The sequence below is a fragment of the Haemaphysalis longicornis genome, unplaced genomic scaffold, assembly GCF_048455015.1.
Source record: "Haemaphysalis longicornis isolate Haplotype H1 unplaced genomic scaffold, Haemaphysalis longicornis Haplotype H1 scaffold_9, whole genome shotgun sequence".
In the NCBI taxonomy this organism is placed as follows: domain Eukaryota; kingdom Metazoa; phylum Arthropoda; class Arachnida; order Ixodida; family Ixodidae; genus Haemaphysalis; species Haemaphysalis longicornis.
In genome coordinates, this window is record NW_027526460.1 from 78,354,773 (window position 1) to 78,378,027 (window position 23,255).

General features: G+C 48.6%; 1 protein-coding gene across 1 annotated transcript in view; it reads right to left on the reverse strand.

The window, feature by feature from the left end:
• Positions 1–742: 742 nt before the first annotated feature.
• LOC144152058 (neprilysin-1-like) overlaps positions 743–23,255 on the reverse strand; it is a 31,724-nt gene continuing 9,211 nt past the window's right edge. The window contains exons 3-7 of the mRNA XM_077683255.1: positions 17,151–17,255; positions 13,695–13,799; positions 11,823–11,924; positions 8,278–8,657; positions 743–2,507 (exon numbers count right to left, since the gene is read on the reverse strand). Of these exons, the coding sequence (XP_077539381.1) occupies positions 794–2,507; positions 8,278–8,657; positions 11,823–11,924; positions 13,695–13,799; positions 17,151–17,255 (2,406 nt within the window). The 3' untranslated portion in view covers positions 743–793. The remainder of the gene's footprint in view (positions 2,508–8,277; positions 8,658–11,822; positions 11,925–13,694; positions 13,800–17,150; positions 17,256–23,255) is intronic.

Below are 23,255 nucleotides of genomic sequence, written 5' to 3' on the forward strand. Positions count from 1 at the left end.
TGCTGCAGAACCTCCGAGCGTTCATGACGCTCGGAGACGAGAAAGGCCAAATTATGCGGTACCTTTTGTAGTTGCCCAGTGCGACAAGCTGAGCTACCAATTATATTCCTGAATTAGGAATCGTGTGAGGTGCGGCAAGAATCCACGTCTGAATTTTATATATCTGGCTGCGTCGTGTTTATGGGGAAGTTCGTGTTAATGGTGGCCATGTTAGCCGTGATTGTGGCAGCTAGATCTTAATCTCGACGACAGCTCTTCTCGTCACGGCAAAATTTGCCGGTTACGTATGTTTCTCTCCCCTAACGGTAACGAGCGGAAGTAAAGCTTCTTGCCTCTCACCCTATTTGGCAAAGCATCTTGGAAAGGTTTGTAGCACAATTATTTTTCTTTGCCCGGGGTTGACTGAGGGTTGACTGATTAAGAATGCTAAAAATGATGAACAGTAAAAATATCTGGGAAAGAAATGGCAAGCACCAGCTTAATACCGATTTTCGTACAGCATTTACAAACACATGGTTATGTGCGGCCATCGAGCAAAAACTTGCTTTATTTTTAAACACACCGCCCATTGAGACCTTCTAGAGCTCACACAGAAAGATTCCTGTCCCGTTCCACTAAGTTATAATAATAAATAAATCTTCCTTAAACGTTGGGAAATAAAAATTTATACACGCTCATTAATATTAAATATTAAGGCGTGTTTGTGTGGTTGTATAATACAACTCACGGTCGATGTTCAATATTGTAGACTTGTGATCGATGTAGGCAATCGCTGTTCGACGAGCTACGATGATTATGTAAGCTCACAGCCTCTGTCGGAGAACATGGCGTCTTTGCGAGCGCAACCAAATGCTCTCCCAAAGCCCCGAAACGATTTAAGCAGGTCGTTGCACCTGGTCTCGGCGCTAGGCGATCCACACTGCATGTAACACCCTACCACAAAGAACACTTGCTCTTCTGAAAGCAACTTCCGAGGCCCAAGCCTCAATCGCAAGGGGGCGTCGTTGACATCAATGAAGTTCCTATACAAAGTCTGCAGTGACAGTGCTTTTAGGGCGAGTTGAAGTGCGCCCTCCCCGGTCTCTCTTGCACGGACTTGTTCTGGTAGGCACGAGGCGCTTAGGTTCATTTTAGCGCCACTACTTTTGGCTAAGGCTTCAGTCCCCCGAAGGAGCTCACCAGCGAGGGCGTCCGCAATCTCTCCACCCAGGGCACCGAATTTCATGGCGTACGGCGACCCCTCTTGGTAGAGCGGCAGCTCGAACGCGATCGGGAGGAACACTAAGCCCTGGTCGCTGAGGTAGTACACGCGAGCGTCCTGTCTGATCCGAAATCCCTCCATCAGCGTGTTCTCGGTCGTCAGGCGTCGCCCTTTGGTTGCCCGTTCCATGTTGGAGAACACCGAGGCGCCCATATCGGGAAATTCGGCGAACCGTGCATTCAGAGGCTCTTCAGCGGCGTCGGAGAAGAGCCGAAATGCTGAGCTTTCTGCTTCTGCCATTTCTTTCGGCGTATAAAGAGCCGTAGCCAGCTGGTTCCATGGCGTAGGGGAGTTTTCCATGGCCTGCACGAGCGACTTCCGCAGGCGGTGTACAAGAAACGATGTCTCGTGGATCTCGTCGGGTGAGATCTGGTCCCGCATGTAGACGGCGTAGAAAGGCAGGCCGATGTAACGGTGGGTGGTGCCAGAGCAAAAACGCAGCTGTCCTTCCCGAGCCTTAGCGTCGTTCATATAGTAGTACTGTATCAATTTGGCCTTGGACAGTAGTGACGCGGGCTGCGCTATCGCCCAGCCAATGTAGTATGACATTTCGGGCTCTCCCACTTCTTCGATCAGGTTAAACAATGTTGTGAAGAACTCGACGTTTATGACCGTGAACACGTACGGGGAGCCCGGCGTATAGTTAAAGTACTTTTGTATGCTCTTCTCCCAGATAGCCTTGATGGTGACTATTCTAGTGATATTCAACATGTCACCTAGGCTCTTGTTCCTAATGGTGGTGAAGTTACTCGCCCTAAATGGACCAAGAATTCTCGGTATCACTTGGTTCTCGAGCGCGCGAAGTTGCTCGTAAGAAAGCTCTTCACCGCTGCTGTTACGTCGGAACTCTGTCACCATTTCGACAAAGTACTCGCGGTAGAAGTCCCTCCCGGAGTTCTGCGAGTTCCTCAGCATGTCTTCTCGCCTCTGCAAAGTGTCACGGTAGAAAGGGGTCGGGGCGATGGTGAAATGCCCGCTGCGTATCATCTGCACCTCAACAATGGTCCCCCAGTTCCAGACAGCTGAGAGCGAGAAGAGAATCTGAATCAGGTTGGACGAATTCCGGATTTCTGGCCAAAACACGCCGTATTTCACGAGGTCTTCCTTGACCGTATCGAATACGTTCGCTTGTCCGCTGTAGGCGCTCTCACAAGAGATGAAAAAGGCTGCTGCTTTCTGCACCGCAGACTGATTTGTTTCCGGTGGTACGCTTTGTCTTGCCTTCGTCAGAACCTTTTCGAGGAATCTGGGAAGACCAAACATTTAAAATGTAAGTGGCCGTACTAGCCATGCGTTCATCGCGAGTGCGCGGGAATGCACAAACATTAAGACACAATCCAGGTTTTCTTTTACAGAACCGCAAACTATTTTTTATGTTCTGCGGTTCTTTAATGCCCAAGGGAGGATTCTACGCCATTCGGGTTCCGGTAGCCGAGAGCCCACTGTCATTATCACACTGGCCTGTCATTACTGCACCTATCGCAACTGCCGAGATACACTGTCATTATCGCGCTGGTCTGTCATTATTGCACCTATCGCAACTGCCGAGATACATAACCCGTGCTATGGAACGTATCGCACTATGGAATGCTTTCCAAACCCGTGGGTAAGGAGCCGTGTCACGGCCTATGTGACACCATCGCTGGCTTTTCGTTCACTGGTTGATTTTGAATACCAAGAATTTCAATGTGGATTCAGATAGAAAACCCGTCGTTTCGTCTGTACCGCTCCAGGTGCGACTGTCGCTGCCCACGAAAGTTCCATATCAGAAAAAAAAAAAAACTTTGCCGGCATTTAACTAATTTAACTTTAAGATTTAACTACTACACGAATGACTTGTTCTCAAAAGACACACAAAACTGTTCTGCGTCTAATACATTTCTCAACCGTAGCAATGCTGCAACTATATTAACCATATTAACCATGCTGACGCTACTGCAGTCGTCCTGTCACTTGACTCAAGCTGCTGGCTGGTCAAGTGACAGTAGTGACGACAGTTCCGGAGTCCGTATAGTGAAGTTGTAAACATTATAGAATTCTTGTCTGCTGTCAATACATAGTCGTCTACGGGGGAAGCGCAGTTACGGGAAACGGGTTTAAGCCTTGTTATATCAAAACTTAACCTGAATAGGTTATATGAGAATTGGCCGATGAAACGATTCCAATATTATGCCGAGTCGGAGCTACTTTTCATAGTAACGTAGTTCAGTGGAATGGTAGATATTGGGGAATTCCAGTCCGTTCTAAATGCATGGGTTCTCAAAATATCCGTAGGAAAATCCGAGTGCCCCATGATTGTCCGCTAGAATAAAACTATGCTGCAACTATGCTGCAGCTAAAGTTTCATTAGGCTAATTAACTCCGAAGTACGTTCAATCGGTAGTAACAGACAAACGCGGTTTGTTTCGTGCACTCCTTCGAAAATACCCAAATTCGCTGGTCATCCTTCACAGAGTGGAAGGGCATTGAACTTTCCCCCTGAGGCAGCAATAGCAGAAATCTGGCACTACTCGACAGAGGACGACCGCTCCCGTCCCTTTAGGAAAAGCAGTGTTGGTTTTGTGGATGCTACGCGTCGGCTGTTCTTTAGGGCGAGAGCCCTACATGGCCTTTTCCGCGAAAACTAGGCGGCAGCGTTGTTCGTGGTGTAGACTAGTCTGCGGCATTACCGAGAATCCAGTCGGCCGAGATGTAAACGTAGGCGCCCGGAATTATCATCCCATTGGATGCGAACACGGGAGGCACGGTTACGAACGCGGGTACGCGCCTGGCTGACGTCCCCATGGCTACGCAGCGTCATTGTTTGCGAACGCGGGTATGGCCTGATCTCCCCATTAGGCCTAACAGTCGGGTTTCAGGTATAACGTCTTCAACCAGTACCCGCGCTTCGCCTACAATGCATTTGACATTGCATGACATGCCGTTAGGCTGAACATCAAGCCAACCTACCGCAGAGACTGAATATCGGCGTAACAACCTGACCCTTAAAGCGGAATTCACACGACGGAGAAGTCCCGTCTTTCTGGCCCGCGGAGCCCGATCAAGTGATTAGTTCTAGGCTCCGCCCCTCGGCTGGGAAGGCCGACGGATGCTGCGTGAAAGAAAATGCCTCCGCATGTTTTCGCTCGACGGCGGCGGCCCGTCGCGGGGAACGGAACCTATTTTTGGCACTGCGGTAGCGAGGTTTCTGGTTGTACCAGGTGCGAGGGCGGCTTTCTCGACGAGGCGTGATCGACACGTGTGGAAGTGACAACTGCTTGCGCCGGAGAAGGGTGCCTTTGTGTTTGGGGGCGCTGTGGCGATCAAGAGCTAGGGTGTCTCGATGTGTGCCTCTCGAGAGCCGCCTCGCTTCATCCGTGCTGTTGTCTGATAGTCGCTCCGTATATGGGGATGCGTCGCCAACCCGGATCATCTGGTAGCGCTGTGTTGACGTCACATACCCGCACGCCTCCGCGGGCCTCCTCGTCCGTCGTGTGAATCTCCCTTATAGCGACCGGGCGGCCGTTGTAGGGCCCCACCTTCGCTTCAGCGAACAGCGCCGCCTGTGGCGAACCGCTCGTCAGTGGAATGCCGGTGGCGTTCGGCGCAGCGTTATTGTGCATGGCTTTCTGTCGTTTTTCTGCGGTGTGGCTTGGAAAGCGTAGATAACCACAGGGACCTTTTTCAGATTGGTAAATCTTGAGCGTGGATGTGAACTTTACGAGGCATGCCATGTGTGTGATTTACGCCCATGCTCAGTATTTACAAATAGCACACGACGCTCAATGCGCCAAGCTGGAAATCAAGCTGGAAGTGAAAGTCCTTTACTTCATGCATTTTTTTTCATGCCTGCATGCAGTTTCGTGTATCTAGGAGTATATTGCAGCTAAATGTTCCCACAAAGCCGGTGTGTGCAACCGATCCAGTAATGCTGCGGCGCTGGCCTTTGGCAGTTGATGACGAAACGGCGTCATGCGCAAGCGAAATAAAAAGTTGGGGTGTGCCTTCCAAGATTTACCTTAATACAGATATTGTGATGGACGACGCTTCCGTAACTTCATTAACTACGGCTGAAACGTGTTTAATTTCACAGAAACGCTCTTACTACAGTAATCGGGAATTGTTTACAGAATAAGTACCGCATGATAGAACGTTGTTGCTTGTCGTGGAGAAGCATTGCTTTACAAGAATTGCAATGGTTGCTGGATAGTATTGGTGAATGGTTTTTCAAAAACAAATTCCTGCATGGCTGAAGGACGATAGACAGGAGGGTGCCGAAAACCTGTACTGAGTTTCACAACTGAATGCTGCGGTCGTTTTACAAGCTGCCACGTACCCTTGAAAAATCACGCACTGCTCCGTCTAACGAGGATGATGATTTCTCGCAAAACTTTCTCGTCTGGGTTTCACTGTTTGGCTTCTGGATTTAAACTTTGACTACTTGAGCTTCTAAATGGACCAGCACGCAGTTTGATCTTTTGATCGGAGAGCGTCTTTGACCAATTCCCATTCGATTTCGCGCGAAGAAAGCTTTGCTTTCAACCATCGTAATCATTGGAAGGAGGGCTAGATGATTTTGCTGTTTATTTTGAGCTTCCATGCACCCCTCTCCAAATCAACGTTTTCCAGCGTGGCGGAAATATGTCTGTGCTGGAGCACTCGGGCTCATGCACCGATATTTCAGGCAACTAATCGCGCGTTTTTTGGCGTCTTCACAAGGCATTACACGATTTTTTAGGTACTCTGTAAAGAATACTTCAGCATTAAAACACCGGCTGACGTTAACACTTCCACATTTGTTAACTATCGGTGCCAGCATTTATTCCACGCCGGTGGTAAAACGGGAAGCGGAGAAGGGATGGTTTGTAGCTTTGGCAGTTGAGTGGGTCAATAACTTTGGCTGATAAAATGACCACCACAAACGTGGCAGTTACACTTCTGTATTCAGGCTCCCATGCTGTCACAGTGTCACTCACCAAAACCGAAACCACAAAGCTCACGGTTACAGAAAAAAAGTGTAAACTACCGCAACATTTGTACGACTACACGGTAATCCATCTCGTACGCAAGTGCCTTTCTCTTCAAAGCACACGTATCGAGGTATCCCAGTGCTAAGGCTGTAGTGGAAACCGTAGTCATTGAAGCCAGTGAAGATAATTTAAAGTGGTAGAAATGAATACTAGTATTCATAATAGTTTTATTCCTACTAAGATCGCGCGTAGCCATGCGCCGAGCGCTGCAAAAAGCACTCATGTCAGTGTAGCCCGTTTCCAAACTTAGAAGCGTCAAATAAATTTACGTAGCGGTTAGTGCATTTACGAAGACATAAATACTAATAATACTAGTTTTATTCGTACTCAGAATGGGGGGAGCTGAGCCTAGATCGCTGCAAAAAGCGCTCATGCCATTGTAGCCGATACTCAACTTTAGAAGCGTCCGACAAGTTTATGTAGCCGTTACTGCTGGAGTGGTACCGCCTCGGCCGCCGCACCGCGCCACCGCCCCACCAGGGACTCACGCGTTCGCAGGCAGTGCTGTTATGCCAGTTACAGACACTATCGGTAATCACGCCGGCACTCGCACGCCACGTGTGCCCGGACGTCTATGTCAGTGATGTGTGCAGTGTATGTGAGCGTGAACGCGCAACTTTGGCCCACATCCTGTGGGACTGTGCAGTGCATCCTGTAGAAGCAGCCGACCTCTACGGCCGGTTGCCGGACACCATCGTCAGTGCCGCGAACTCACCGGACCTGACATCACAAACCTTCGCCGTCCAGCAGCTCGAGGCTGCTCTCGCCAGGCAGAGGCGGAGAGAGGCACCGACGGGGGGGAAAGGGACGAGTTCCCGAGTACCTTTCGCGCGCCGCTCTCGCCGACGCCGGCGGGGCCTAGTCCCGAGGGCGACGTAAACGCGTCGGGGGGAGGGAGCGGCTCTGTGTAGCCCGGACCTCCCCTCTGCTGGCATTGAATAAAGTCTTTCTCTCTCTCTCTCTCTCTCTCTCTCTCTCTCTCTCTCTAAGAACCCAACACATCTGTCTAGACTTCGTTTCATCTCACATGTCCGCCCACAACACCACCAAAATATTCAAAGCACAGAAGCAAACATGGCGAAAACAACAGGAGGCTCTGGACGTCCAATGCACCGGCTTATTCCACTGACGAGGGGAGCGCCGAGTGGTGGCGCCACCCGTCCAGCTGCCCGGTCCCTATAGGGGTCGACCAGTGACGATTACAACTGCAATGAGAAGCTCACGGTCGATGCAAAAATTGCCTTTCAGTCATGGCGCCCTCATTATTGTCATCATCATAAGCTAATCTATGACCACTGCAGGATGAAGACCAACACCTATCCCGCGTTGCCCCAGTCGATTCTTTGCCATCAAGTCTCCCGTTTCATCCCTCCATTGAGTTACTGGTATTCTACTTCTAGTGTTGCCTCTCGGTAGCCCCCTCCCCCCCCCCCCTTGCTACCCTGGTATTCCGCCGGTTGCGAGTTGGCCTTATTTCACGTCTAGCCCAAATCCACTTCTCTAACTTTCAGCTTATTTACTTGGATATCTTCCACCCCGGTATGCTCCATAATTCAAGGCCCTCATTTCCTATTTCTATACGTTGCTCCTGTCACTATTTTTCTATGGCTGCGAACCAGGCCAGCCTCAGTTTTTTTCCCTTTTTTCGAGATGCTTAATAAGTCCCTAAGTTTAAGCCTTCTTACGTCTCTGCCCCAAGTCGGCACCCACAGCCTGCATTCCATGTATACTTTTATTTGCGACAGAGGCAGCGTAAAGTTCATTACTTGGAAGTTTCCAGAAGCGCCCACATACCCACCAACAATTCGCCCATACCCACTCGAGGAAATGGGCAAGGGACGGTGAAGGGGGCCATCGAAAGCTCATAGCCTATTCCTAAAGACGCGCTATGTATACTGATACAACTGATACGTCTGTCGCATAAAGCACACGTAAGGTGTCTGAATGGTCCCTCGGTATGATTTTTTTTCTGGCATGCATGTCTGCAACAAAGGAAAGCCAACCTACCGATCGAGCATGGTTTCCCTCACAGACAACGAGTGCTCGCGCTCCCAGCCCTCGCAGACGTATTTGTGGAAGTCGTCACAGGGCTGCACCACTTCGCTAAGCGTGGATTCCAGCAACCCGGCGTAGTATCGGCACACGTAGGTCTCGCAAGGCGGGACTTCGTGGCGACGCAGCAGCAAGACCGCGGTGGCCGCGGCAGACAGGGCGATCACAGCGACGAGGACGACGCACAAGCAGTTCCTCCAACGCCCCCACGCACGAGCCATTCCCGGGGCAGCGATGCCCTCCGTGGACTGCTGCCCGGAGGAACCCGGCTGGGGAGACTGGGCGTCCAACAGGAGCTCTTGGAGACCCTTGGCGTCCAGATGCTGCAATGGACGCTGCTAGGAAAGAAAAACAGTAGCACGCACGCACTGGGTTCTCTCGAAGAAGGAATTTTCTCTTAACGCCTAATCACGTATATTTCTGTAATGCTGATTCAGGTTATAGATTACAGGTGGTCATAGATCTTGTTAAGTTCGGGCTCCTATTTAATTAATGAAAGCCGCCGCGGGCTCATGTATCCGCGTTGCCTCCGCTGGGAGCTGCTATCCCGTGTCCCTTTCATGTAGCCGCACGGACGCCAAGTTCGGAGACACGGAGAGCGTGTTTTGTGCCCGTCCTTTTGTGTGTCGAAAGATGGGGGCGATTAGCCTGAGTATCTCTGTCGCGTCGGAGGTGGCTGGGTTATTCGGCATGACAGGCTCACGGGAAGCCAAATGGTCGTGTCTCTTAATGTCGAAAGGGCGCGCGGTGTAAGTTTGGAGAATCTGCGACGTCGGCGGAGGCGCTGGTCGTTGACGGGTCGTTCACCGCGAAGACGATCGCTTGGGCCTGAAGCGCCCCTTCCCGGGGGACAGACGGCAGGCGGCGGCGTCCTTAGTCTGGGAGGGGATTAGCGCCGACTCCCGCATTGTCCCGACGCGCGCGCAGACGAGGGGGCAAAGCAGACGCGGGGGGATGGTAGCCTCGCGAAGAGCGCTGTAAGCCTCCGCCTTGGCCTTTGAGCAGAGGCCGCCCGCTGAACGTAATGGTGGGTCCACTTTAGGACGCTGACGTCCCGTATTTGCTCGTCGGGTGTAATAGCGTGCGTGGGAAACGCACTATGAGTGTATAAGAGAGAGGGTTGGGTCAGGTGACCGCAGGTGGGGACATGTGTGCGATTGGCTGGTTCCTGTGCCCAATCAATGGTTTCTATTAATTGTTTGAAAGGTTTTTTTCTATCTTTCTTGTACGCCCCCTTTTTGGAGGCGGGGTTTTTGTTATCAAAACCGGAGTGTTGGGTTTTCTCGGGGGTCGGTCGAGAGGGGATCTAGTTCGGTAGAGATCTCGGCCGAACAGGCTGCTGCTGTCAGAGTGACAATGTAACCATCACTCTGACCTGATGTAAACTTGGAGTAATGTAAATAGTGTAAATAAACCTAATATCCAGCAACGAAGGCAGTTCTCATCCCTCACCCGCTTCGAGCATCGGTCGTCGGTCATCGGAGCGAGTCGAGATCGTCCTCTCGGCTCGCGCATCAAAAGAACATCACTATTTCGTCTCCATCAGTTCACCAAGAAGATGGAGAGGCGAAATTTAACAGATCTCCCCGCTTTAAAGTGTGGTGGGAATTAAAATGGCTACTGGCCGATAAATCAGCCCTGTATCTGCTTGTCCCGTGCCAAATGGCGGCGAAAGAAAATAGCAATTCCGCCATCCCTGCCAGAGAAGCTTCCTCCGCTTCAAATGACCTCTCTCCTCCCGTTTTCTCTACCCCTAACTTTAGTGCTACTCTTCCGTCCCTTCTATCTTCCCCTCGTACACTGCCCTCCTCTTCGCACCACCTATATCGCCCCTCCTACTCACTCTCCCCCTTTCCCACTCCCCAGATCTTCTCTCGCACACTCCCCCCTAATACACCCCTCCCTTTGGCTGCACTCCTCTTTCTGCCTCACCCGTTCATTCTTCCTGAGCCCCTGTAACTCCAACTTCCCCCTAACGGAATCTGCCCCTCCCCTCCGATTCCCAACCTCTGCAACCTTTTCTCCCCTCATGGTTTGACTACGCTTTGAATGCATTTGGAATGCAACTGGCCGATTTTCTTACCACGACCCCACCGCCTTCATTTGAATCGAAAAAAGGAGAGGAAGTTTTGATTTATTGATCGATTGATTGATTATGAGGTTTGACGCGCTGACGGTACACTGGCGAAAGGGAGAGCTGTGTAGTGGAGGGCTTCGGATTAGTTTTGACCACCTGGGGATCTTTAACCTGCGCCAAAGCCTCGAACACACACGCGTTTTCGCTTTTCGCCTGCATCCAAAACTGGTCGCCACGGTCGGGAATCGAACCCGCGTTCGAGAGGAAGTTTTACTTGCAGCAGGCTGGGCCAACAGAGGACGAAAATCGTCTGCACTTTTTCCCTTAGTGGGGTCAAGTATCCGAAAAACTTGTTGTTGTCACTTTCAAACTTGACGCATTGGGACACGTCTGTGTCATTCTTGGGTTTGATTTTATTAGCTACATGGTAGTTCCTTTCTAACTGATGTCACTGCAAAGCGATAATCGGAGGCCAACGAGCACCTAAGTGTTCCGCCTTTCGGATGCGTTATAGGTGTCCTACAAGGCCTTCGAAGCAATTGTCAATCGAATGCTCATTTGTAAGTACATAGGATGGGCATGTAAGTGAGCCTTCGATTTCCAATTGAGAGTTGCCGTATAGCACAGACATAGCCTTGCGACATAAATAGCCTTTATGGCTGTACAGAACTGGCATAATTTATGAATTTCATGATTGGCTCGCAGCCGAAAGTGCGCGTGGAAAGAGACGGTATCAGCAGCCGTGCGCCTAGCTGTGCTTTTGCAAAGCGTTCGGCTGCCCACTGCGCGAAATTAAATACTCGCGGTTTTGGAGACCATAACAAGTATGATCTATGCGATTTGCGGAAATGTCTTTTAGGGTCACGCGGGGGGTGGGCGGATAATAAAAGTCGCACCTGAAAGACCCACTTTATTACGCGGTTGGAATTCAAATTTGACTGAAAATATGAGGTGCAGTTTATTTTTTATACCGTCCTCAAACATACTGAGGCATCTTTCCTGTATCTAAGCCCTCCATCGAATAAATAGAAGTACCGAAGCTCTCATTACCGTTTCATCTTCCTACTGAACTTGTCTCAAAACTGTGTACATGGGCCAGGACACAAATGACTCAAGTTTTTCCCCTTCTTTTTACTTCTTGTCCTTTCTGTGCCAATTTTGTACACTAAAAATAAAAATATTCACCTCTCAAAGATACTGACTCGAAGCGATCGCAAGGTATACATATATGCCCCTGTTTTCTGTCTATTTTCCGGGCTAAACACACGCAGATAACTTTGATAGTTAAAACTTGTATTTGCTCGAAAACGCTTCAACCACCATGGTTTCATCCATGAAAGTTTCGTGCAATATTGGTATTCTAACAGCACTCGGTTCCTCGCGTCGCTGCACGAAGTAGGCGGTCTCAAAAGGTGTATCTTACCTTGCCTTGGTTGGGCGTCTTCGTTGCTTTCTCAGCTTCGGGCATGACGTGGACCTTTGGAGGTGGGGAGGATTTAACCACTCTCAGAAAATTTGAGAAGATCTGAAACGCGCAGCACGAATTACTCCACTTAAAATTCACGCTGTGAAATTGGAAGCTTTGCTTCCAGAAACACGAAACAAAAAAGGTGCGATAGTCTGTTCTTGCCTTGAAAAAAAAAGCTTGTAGAAAAATTTCCCTACACTTTTAAACAATAAACATGAAACAGCATAAAAACAAATCGGGTCAATCAGGTGTCGCTTGAAGCAACAGGAGTTCTCTGGAGAACGCCTGCGCTCCATACAGTTTTTTTGCAGAGTTAGTGGATTTATACCAGTTGCGAAACTCCCCATAGGCCCCATGTGTCAAAAACCCGGCATCGGTTGCGCCCCCCCACTGCTCTCGGGCAGGCACGACAAGTTGACTAGCCTGTCATCTCTAGGCAGGAAGTGGAAGTAGTACTCAAATGCTTGTGGCTGCTGCTGTAAGTCATAAAAAGAAAAACCATGAAAAGATAAGTAAATAGTACCTAATTATTGTCTTCTAACTAAAAAAGCAAACTTATTTTACAAGAATTGTGTGATTAAGCAAATGTATACCGAAGTTCAGTTTTTGTCCCCTAGGGGAGTTCCAGTACACCTACCCCCCAGCTTTAGCGGAGCAGCGGGGCGCGAGTTTTTGAAGCGCGAATCGCGAAGCAAATCGGCAGGAAGACGAAGTCCTTCGAGAACGCTTGGCATAAGCAAAGCGTTTGAGACCTTTAATTGAACATCATTGCTTTCGCATTCGGAGCGCTTAATTAACGAGTGCTTTCGTGTCCTCCCTCCAGCGGTGGGTCAGTTGAGGGGAAACTAACCCTGTGGTCGTGGACGGCGATTTCAATGTGGATGTGTCCGGAGCAAAAAGGGGGCGGTGTACGCGTTTCGTGCAGGGAAAATGTGTGGCTAGCAATATCACAGCGATCGGGCCCTATTCCCACCACTCAGCGGCGTACATGAATCGGTTTAAACATCATCCGAGAATGTGTCTGCAGTTGTACTCAGGGTATAACATTGCGACAAGAAAGTCGTTGTGACCGTCGTTACTAAATGACAAAGACGGATGGGATGAAGTATTTACAGGTTTTCTCACCACGGCGTTGGTAGCCATCATTCACTGAGTGGAATGACGGCGAGCGTTTTTTTTTTTATATATAAACAGGCGACATGCCAGAAGCTGCGTATGACAGGAAAATAGGGGAACCGTCAATAAACTGCAACGCCAAGGATATGGCGCTGTTTTGCCGTCGGCACTAACCAATGCGTGCCGTGTTACACTCCACTGCGGCGTGTTCCTTTGATTAAAGGCATTCAAGACACCCACCTGCGCATTCCCGCACGTGTTCGCAACTGCCACGATAAATGTCACACTCCATGTCTCCAACTCCTCTTCTCGGTCTTCTCTAAGCCCGCCGCATTAAAAGGTGGCTCAACTTCTCTGATTTGATTGGCTACTAGCCTTCATGACAAAATTGCAGGCCATTTATAACAATCTGACGGAAGGCTGGGGTAGATTACTACTAGGGATCGTAGACGGTAAAAAAGCGCGGAAACATAGACCAAGGACGCAGGAGGACGACAGGGACAAGCGCTGTCATCCTCCTCCGTCTTTGGTTAGCGCTGTCGTCCTCCTTCATCCTTGGTTTAGTTTTATGCGCTTTACACGTCTTCGATGCAATATCAACGTGCCCACAAATTCGCCTTGATCACTAACAGAGACCCACGGAGTGCACTGTTCGTACGTGTTCAGAGGGTTTGCAGATTTTTCGTTCGCCTGCAGCTTCGCAACCCTTACCGACATTTTCTTCCTGATGACCTTCTTGCGAATGTCGGACGGGATCGTGCAGGACGGTGCCGGAGACGGGGCTGCCATGTGAGCCTTTGGAGATCCGGCGACCTCCTGCACAGTGAAACGCATCGTACGAAGCTTTATTTGCGCTGTTTCTGCTACAGCGAAACAAAACTGCCGAGGCGGGCAATCTTCTGTTCCGATACCGACGGTACGTCTTTATGCAAGGCTCCAATTGTTTCATAGAGCGCCAATCTTAATTTCGCTCCGAAATTTAGAAATTGAAACACGTGTCACCGAGCGCTGAGCAAGTCGATAAAACTTGCGGCTTTGCGGGAGCACTGAGATTTCCAGAGAGAAACGTCATTTTGTTTTATTGATTTGGTCAGTGACCCCTCTTTCCATTCAGTTATGCAGGTGGACAAGTAAATCCACCAGCAACAAGGTCAAGCTTCTCTAAGCCATTCCGATTTATCAAGTCTTGCATAAAAAGTGCCTAATTTGGACAATACTTTGGCTTCTAAAATCATTGGAGGCAGATATAGGTACATCAGTCATAGCCGCACGCAACTGCTTAACAAAGTGCTCCAGTAACGTTCGGCAGCTGCATTGCCAAATTACCCACAGCACAGCTCACTCAGAATGATAAACATGATAGTTGCTGGCTTCCTATTCCTAGTTGCGTCTAGGTAATAGGAAGCGTGTGCCACTTTGCCATTGCACAATTGCATCGACAGTAAATATCATCGTCTTAATTATTTCAGTGCAGCCATCAGCAGCTCTTTTTAGGGAGGTTATTTTTGTTATTACCGGGAGGTAGGTTTTCATGCTTGAACAGCGCAGAAAAAGATAGGAAGAAGACGGAACACAGAACGACGGCTGTACTGTGCTTTCTGCGCTCTCAATCTCGTCATCTGGGCTCTGTAAATACGAATCCGAAGCAGCAGGTCAAAATTCTGTAAATACGAATCCGAAACAGCAGGTCAAAATTTCCATTTTGCTGGGTTTCGATGTTGCTTTTTGCTCTCCTCTTTAAAAGACAAGTACTCTAGTCTGGTTTCAGGCACGCCCTTTGCGCGTTGTGTGCACAAATCCTAGAATTTCAAAATTGCAGAAATTAGGCATGTCAGATATTTGCCAGTATGTACCCATATCAAGTTTCACGGCCAAGATTTTAGTGCCACCATCACCAGGACCTTTAGTTAGTGCCACCCTCGTAGTTGTAAAAAAGAAAAAAATCCTAAGCACAAAATTATATTTCTCGTATCACCATGCCTTCCTGCGTTCTTTAAACAAAAAGCCTAATGTACTACATTGACGGGCACCTGTTACATACATGTGCACGCGTCGACAGAGAAAATGCAATATTTACCATGTTTATTTGATTTTAATCTGCCTTAATTCATCTTAATCCACCTTAATTCATCTTATTCACCTCATACCTGTTATACACGAGCGTTTTAAAAAACATTTCAGTCGAATGGCTTCGAATTTCAAATGCTATTCGAACTGGAAGGAGTTCCGGCGATCTACACAACAATGCTCAAAGGTAGATGACAGTTCCCGCATTCGCCTGCCATGTTTAGGTGTCACTACTGCTGCCCTGTTTTGTTCTTAACAACAATTATTTGTGATAAAATTTATCACAATCTACAAGTGGGCACAAAACTTGCTCAAAACAGCCAGCTTTTTTTGCGTGTTTCGCACCGCTGGTGTTGACAGTACCAAGGTACCTTGTAATCGTAGAGCGAGTGATACAGAACGAAAAAAGTGAGAAATTATGAACATCATTCAGTTTAAACACAAAGTTTTACTTGTAAATAACTGTTTTTGTAATTACGGCATGCAGAAACGGCTCCCGAGGAACGACCGTTCGAGTTTCAAAAGACCTTCAGAACTTCAAAGGTCGTTGGTGGTGCTCCTTTGACTCAAATGGCATTTAAACCAAAGGCCCTTGAAAAACGTCGTGTAGCAGCTCAAAGGTGTCAGTTGAGTCAAATAACATTCGACTCAAAGGCCTTGGAAACGCTCGTGCATCATGGGTAATAGTATATAATCCATTTCAATCCATCATATTCCCGCCATATTCCCCTTAATTTCATATTAAACCAGCCTAATACATCTTCATCCCTGCCTAATTCTACCTTTAGTTACCTTATTCAACCTTAACATCTTTCAGTTAATTTACCTCAATCAATCCTTATACCTGCCAAGACTTAATCCGTATTAATCGACCTTAATCCGCCTGATTTATCTTAACTAACCTTAATACTGCCATGCTAATTATATTATCAATCACTAATCAATCATTATTGCATTCGAAATCATTTTAGTACTCCTTAAACTATTCTAATTCATCTTATTCCACTTTAATTCATGTTATTTTGCCTTCATCACGCCTTACCCATCGTTACTACCAATCACTAATCAGTCATCAATTAATCTTGTTAATCACTAATCATTTCTTATACACGGTCGGCATGCTTGGTACACTTCTGGACTTCGTTGGCTCACGTGGGTTTTCGCATCATTCGTCTCGACGCCGGGGTCATTCGAGGTGAGCTTTCCCACGCGTCGTGTAATTCACTTGTCTTAAAATATCGCTCCCGCGCTCACCTGAGCGAGGAGAGTGATGGATGAGACAACATTGACATTAAGAGGAGAGGCGTGGTTTTCCTCGTTTCAAGTGGAGAGGAGGAATGGCATTAGGGATTAGGGGAGCGACGGCCACTGCTATTTGCAATTTGACTTTTGCGACTCTGCGATCAAATGAGGTTGAGCTGCGACGTGGGGATATTTTGGTGTGTACGACGTCGACACCTCTAGCATAAACACGAAAATTAAAACGTGTTTAGCCGTTTGTTAGTTTTGGAGATTATCTTGTCCTATTGCTTTGAAACTGTAAATCATAACCACGCGGTGACGTCTCATTGTTCGTAAGAAAGTGGATAACAAGAAGGGACTGCTGCTGAAGATGCATTTCTGATCTGCCTGGTGTGAAATATAAGCAAAGTCGCAGATGAAATCTACGTTTATGTCAGAATAAGTGAGAAGTGAGACGCGACAGCGTTACTGCGTTGTCTAGGAAGCGTGTTGGAACGTAGCTGGGGCATTCCGCGTTCATGCTTTCCGAGCGGTGGTATACAACTGATAGAACGGTTTTTCGTGGACGCTAGCCGTTTGTAGAACCCGGTGTTTTCAGACGCTCTAATTCAGACGGTGTCCGTTTGCGCAGCACATTGCGAATTAAAAAAGCGCCATTGGAAACTGTGCTTTGGAACTTTCAGCACTTGATAGTATGCATGGTGAAGGCCCTAGCTTCGTTCAAAAACTCTTCCTCGACGATGAAGTAACCCTATCGCTGCTCACATCTTCAGAATTTTTCGGAAAAAAGCAGCTCTTGCCTGAAACTTTATTTTACATTTATGCCCAAAGCGTACTCTTAAAGGAACGTATTGATACCGGCATCTCGTCGCTTGGACGTGGAGCAGGTTGGTCAGGTGCGCTCGCCGGGTGGACATCGGAGGGAGGAGGTGCAGTCTTATCGAGATCGGGGGAGTGGCTTTCCTGCGAAATGACAAGCAGTCCCCGATGAGAACTTACTTGTGAAGGAGCGTTGCTTCACCAAATATGTACACTAAGGTATTCACCGTTCACCGTCAGCCAAACCATTTGCGTAGTAGTCCACAGCTTAGCAATTCACGACTAAACAGAGAAAAGGAATGGAGGGTTTCAGGGAGATCATAACTAACATCTGTCCAATTTTTCATGCTCAATGGCCAGTCAAACCATATTAGTCATGCCGTCACGCCATAGATAGAAGGCTGCAGTTATGCGGCGATCAATCAGCCTTGGCTGACTGATATACCCTGATACATACACCTTGACGCGAAACACTCGCTTCTGATTGGTCAGCCGCAGAAGAAAGGTTGGACATCCCAGCCAAGATATATATCAAGAGTTACCACGTCAGCGACGTGGTTCTTTGTATGCAGTTATGCAGTTGGCGTTGTTGAGTCAATCAACAACCGGTTGTCGGGCTTTTCCGGTTTCCACGGTGTAGCGCCATTAACGCATTCCGTGCTGGGTTGGCCATATCTGGATTAAAACGGTTTTAGAGCTGTGCTTCTGAGCACACTAGTGGTTGGCTGAAAAGGCGAAGCAGACGTTCATGACCATGGTTGTAATGAAGTGTTGCCCTTGCCGGAACTTTTCACGGTGACAGCTGGCTGCTGCCAGTAATTACAGAGTTCTCTAATTACTCCCAGCGACTTCAGCGAACTCGTCGTTTTGCGGAACTTCGATTTCATGTTTTCTTTTTTTTTACTCTTCCAGAGCTCTGCTAGGATTTCTATACCTCAAACACCTGACCGCGAATCGGTATACCTTGCATGCCCTGCACCCCACCAACGCGACACTGGGTATGTTAAAAAAGCGGAATCTGGACATCTTATTGCAATCATTTATTGTTCAAGAATATAGCCACCATCATAGTCAACATCATAGTCACCCTTCAATCGCTCAACATCAAGAACTCTTTAACATCTTAGTCATCATAAAACGTTGGGAAATCCCTCCGGGTGTTGTGCAGAGAATGGAAAGCATATATCTACTCAATGGCAAGATGACCAAGAGCACACGTAGTCACGGCAGGAACTTGCAGACAACTCATAGCAGCGCCTCGCAGACGCACTGGTACGCGGCAGCACACTCATTGCTCACGTGTTCGGTCCCAGAGGCCTACCGGTGGCATGGGACTTACCACAGGCGGACAATGATGTCATGATCGATGCGGGACTTGGAAGACTCCGCAATGAACAGAAACATTTTCAGACATTCCGTGCCCCTCTGTTCCTGAGGTCATTGCTCAACGGCCACTACACGACATCCCCGAGTTTAACCAATCTCGCTTTTTTGCGGCAAGAACTCGCGAGGACAGTTTCAACGAATGCCGTAAAATGCGACAGTGCCCTTTTAACCAATGGGCGGCAGGTCCTCAACCTCCCGACCATTTAGCCTCCTCTCCTTTCTGCCAGCCAATCAGCCGTTCAGGGTCACGCCTCCTCGCGAAGTGTAGGACGAGCAGCCTATTAACATTTTTCATTTAACGGGCAGAAACGCTGAATGGAAACAACAGAGATAGTGTTCAGCATGCTCTATGTTCATGACAAGATTCTTCTGTGCTAAGCCTCGGAGGAACAGGGTTATAGCCAGGCTGCACGGTGATGCTTTTGCCCTTGTTTTCGCTTGGTCAACATCAATATGTGATGGATATTGATGTGGATTACTTTGTGCGCAGTGTTTGGGTTGATGCGGATACCTCTGTGAGCAAACAAAGTGGGGAGATCAAATACAGACAATTGGCCGCTGGAGAAGCGCTATTTTTTGCGCACTGCTTGCCACGAATGGAACTCCGTCTTATAACACCTTATCTTCTAGTATACTGTACTCAGAATAATAAGCGGAACTCGCCATCTTGTTTACGACGGTGGGTATTCTGGTTGTATCTACATGTCTGACAACAAAAAACATCAATCCTAATGTGAGGGAGAGAGAGAGAAGAAAACTTTATTTAGAAAACCGGGCTAGCGGGGGGGGGGGGCGAGGGGGGGGCACAGGACCACAGGTCCGCACCGACCCCCACAGCTCGGGAGGTGACCAACACTTGGCTGTACTCCTCGGAGCTGCCCAGGGCCAGCTCCCAGAGGGATAAGGAATGGAGTGGGGAGTATGGGTCACCAGGACATTCGCAAAGAGAGTGAAATACAGTATGCAGCTGACCGCACTTGTGTGTAATTGATGTGTATTCATAATGTATTAGCTGAGTACTATGAGGGAACGTGTGTGTTTGTAGTATCCGCCACATGTGGGCAAGGTGTGGGTGTGGTGGTTGGGGGGGGAGTAGGGTGGAGGATGCGGTAATGAAGGGTAATTTCCCTGAAACTAAGGAGAGGCTCGGAGGTTTCGTCCTCCGGAGTCTCGCGTATAGGTGTACGAGAAACAGCGGCCCGGGAAGTGAGAGCTCGAGCGTGTGCATTCGCTGCCTCGTTAGCACCTATGCCGGTGCGGGCCGGGGTCCACAGCAGCTGCACAGGGTCGGTCGGGGGGCTTTGGAAAATAATTTTGAATGCTACGGGGGATATAAAACCTTCGGTGAAGTGTCGGATGTCCTACTACGAGTCTGATAGGATGGTGATTGTGGTGGGACTCTGGGAGAGTGCAAGGTCAATCGCCAATTCCTCCACCTTAGTTACACATGGGGTGGAGATGGTGGTAGTGTGTGTCGGTGCGTTGATGTCAGGTCCGGCAACCGTAAGGGCATAGGCCGGTTTCTGTGGCCATTTGGCTGCATGTACATACAGGGTGTGTTTGGCAGGGGTGGAGTTTGGGATGATGACTTGCACGAGCTGCTCGGTGCTTGGCATGGAATAAGGGGTACATGTGACGGGGAAGCGGTTTGATGCGGATGAGAGCTCGGATGTTGCGGAGAATAGGTTGGGGGATAGTGGATGCAGCCAGGGGTGTATGCCCTGCGGTTTGGAGTATGTAATGGCCAGTGGGTGTGGTGGAACATCTGGCGAGTCGCGCTGTCCGCTGGGCCTCAAGAAGTTTAGGGATGGCGTTATGGATGCCTAGCGACATAAGGCGATTGGTAGGAGCCCCGGGAGGAAGGAGCAAGGCCGCGCGATAGGCTTTGCGGAGCATGGCATCCAGGGCTTTTGTTTGATTGTCTGTGATATGCATGTAGGAGAGTTAGTAGAGTATGCGGCTCAACACAAATCTGTGTAATAAGCGTAGTCGTTCCAGTTCCGTTAAACCGTGATTGCGGTTGGCAATGCGTTTTATGAGGTGGATAGTTTGGGCTTTGTATTTCGTAATGTAGTTGAATGTGGGGACTGTAGATCTGTTGTGTGTGATAGTAGGACCCACGATTTTCAGCTCGTGAGTGGAGGGGATGGGGTTGTTTCCGCAAATAGTCGTATTGTGGGTTAAGGGAAGGGCGGGCTTTGAGAGGTGTTATGATAAGTAGGGCAGATTTGGTGGACGAGCACGTTAGGTCAAGGGGGGTGATGTGTGTGAGAATGTGGTGTAGCCCAGTTTGTAAGGTGTCTTCTATCTGGTTATTACTGCAATCTGGCACCCATTGGATGATGTCATTTGCTTAAATGGTGGTTCGAACTGGCGGGGATGTTGAGGAGCGGGTGAGCAAGTGGAATAGGAGCAATGTTAAGAAGTAGTGGTGAGAGAACTGCCTCTTGGGGAGACACGCGATTAGGCAACTGGAAAGGTGTGGATTGTATGGGGCCGAGTTTGATAGTGGCGGTTCATTGGTAACGGAAGTTGTGAATGTAGGTATACAATCGGGTTCCCAGTCCGAGATTGCTGATGGCTGCGAGGATTGCCTCGCGGTGTTAAGTGGTCAAAAGCCTTGTGCAGGTCAAGTGAGAGTACTGCAGAGTTGTCTTTGGCAGGTTGGTGTTTAAAATAGTCGTCGTGGAATTGCAAAAGGGCATCCTGTGTGGAGAGAGCGGGGGGAAAGACTAACATATTGGGAGGATATAGGTTGTGGCATTCTATATAGTGGGAAATACGGTGTTAGATGACGTGTTCAAGTGATTTTTGAATGCAGGAGGTAAAAGGTATGGGGCAGAGGTTGTGTATAAAGGATGGTTTGGCGGTTTAGGTATTAGGGTGATGGACGAGTGTTTCCAGGGTGTTGAAAGGTTGTCTGACGACCAGTGTTGGTTATGGAAATCGGTAGGTTTGTGATGTTGTCGTCATTTAGATGCCTAAGTATCGTATTTGTGGCTTTGTCGTGACCCGGGGCTGTGTGCTGGCGTATAGGGTTGATATGGCCGATTTCACTAGATATATATTTATAGTGGAATCGAGGGCTGCTCCCATGTAGCAAGTTGAAGTGGGATTTGAGGGTAGCGGTTTGGAGAGAGAGAGAGGTGGTGAGACCCGCAAACACCCGCGCCTAGCAATCCCGAACACTTCCTGCGAACGTTCCTGTTTAGCGGTTTGGAGATGTACACATTTGTAAGTGTTTTTATGGTCTCTTCAGGGGTGTTTGGAGCGAATGGAATAATTCGGCTGTGCGGTGTTGTGATTTTTGTTTGGTGGTATTAGGGTGTATGAGGCTGTGAAGTATCTACCATGTCTTTATGGTTGAGAGCTGCCCTTTGAGGTCGTTGCAGTGGGAGTTCCAATTCGATCGCGCGAGAGTTTGGGCGTGCTGTTCTATTTGTGTTCGGAGGCGTGCTTGTTTGAGTTTGAATGCTCTTCTGTGTGCTTACGTCATCGTTTTTCAATGCTGCAATAAGCTTCCCATAGGTGAGTAATCTAAGGGTCAACGTATGGTATGGAGATTTTGGGGTCGATGAAAGAGGCACTCTATTCTTTGGCGTGTAGGATAGATGTGATCCATGTTTCGAGTTCACTTTCTGTGTTAGGGAGCGGGACGTCTCAGCTGCTGGATCGGACTTGGTCACAGTTTGTTAGGGTGTATTGATTTCGTGGGGGCGTGTATTAGCGCTATAGGCAATTTGTGTTTGAGTGGTGAAGTGGTCACTTCCTAGGGATTGTGGAAGTGGGTTTCATGTGGCGTTGGATATGTTTTTCGTTAAAGTTAGGTCGGGAACTTCGTCCTTTTGGACGCTATTGCCTAACCTGGTGGGTTGTTCAGGATCGTTATGCTTTGCGAGTGGGAGTTCCTGTATAACTCCCCATAGTATTCTACCCTTTCGGGTGGTGCGTGGGTACCCCCATGCTATGTGTGGTGCGATGAAGTCACCCAGAATGAGTAGTGGCTGGGCTTTGGATTGGCGAATGGGTTGTTGGAGTAACGCTTTGAAATTAGTAACAGTGGATTTAGGTTGGCTGTAGACATTCAAGACGTTTAAGTGGGTAGTAGTTGGCTTGGGGGGTAAAGAAGTAATGAATACATGCGGTATGTCAGAGTTGAGCATGTGTTGTTGGGTGGCTGTATTCCTAAGCACAAGTGCTTAGTCGGGGGAAACGACTTTCCTGATGTGCTCTGTAGCTGAGAAGTTTGGCTGGCGTGTGTGTTTCTTGTAGCGCTATGAGGAACGGTGTTTCGTCGAGTGTGGTGAGGAATGCTTGGAGGTTATAGCGTTTGGTTCTGTACCCTCTGCAATTTTATTGCCATATCATTTAAGGCTGAGAATTATTTGTCATGTTCTATTGGACCGCCTAGTGGGGTATGAGCGGAGGGAGGTGGGACGGGTGTAGAATGGCTGCCTGCATCCAGTTTAACATTTATTGCTAGAGGTCGTGCACAGTGACTGGGATAGCTTTGATTTGTTCCGTGGTCTGATTTTTTGGGCGGTAAAAGCGGACTTTATTTCTGAGCGTAGAGACGTATTCGCGTCATGCGTAACCGGGGCGGATGGTGTGTTATTTGGAGGAGAAGCCCGTCTTTTGAGTGGGGGAGATTGTGACGAGTCATTGAATGTGGGTGGCTGCGGATTGCTGAGGGAGTCGGTGTTTCAGTTGGGCGTTTTAGCGTCTGAGGCGTTCGTTTTCCTGGCGTAGTTGGGTGAT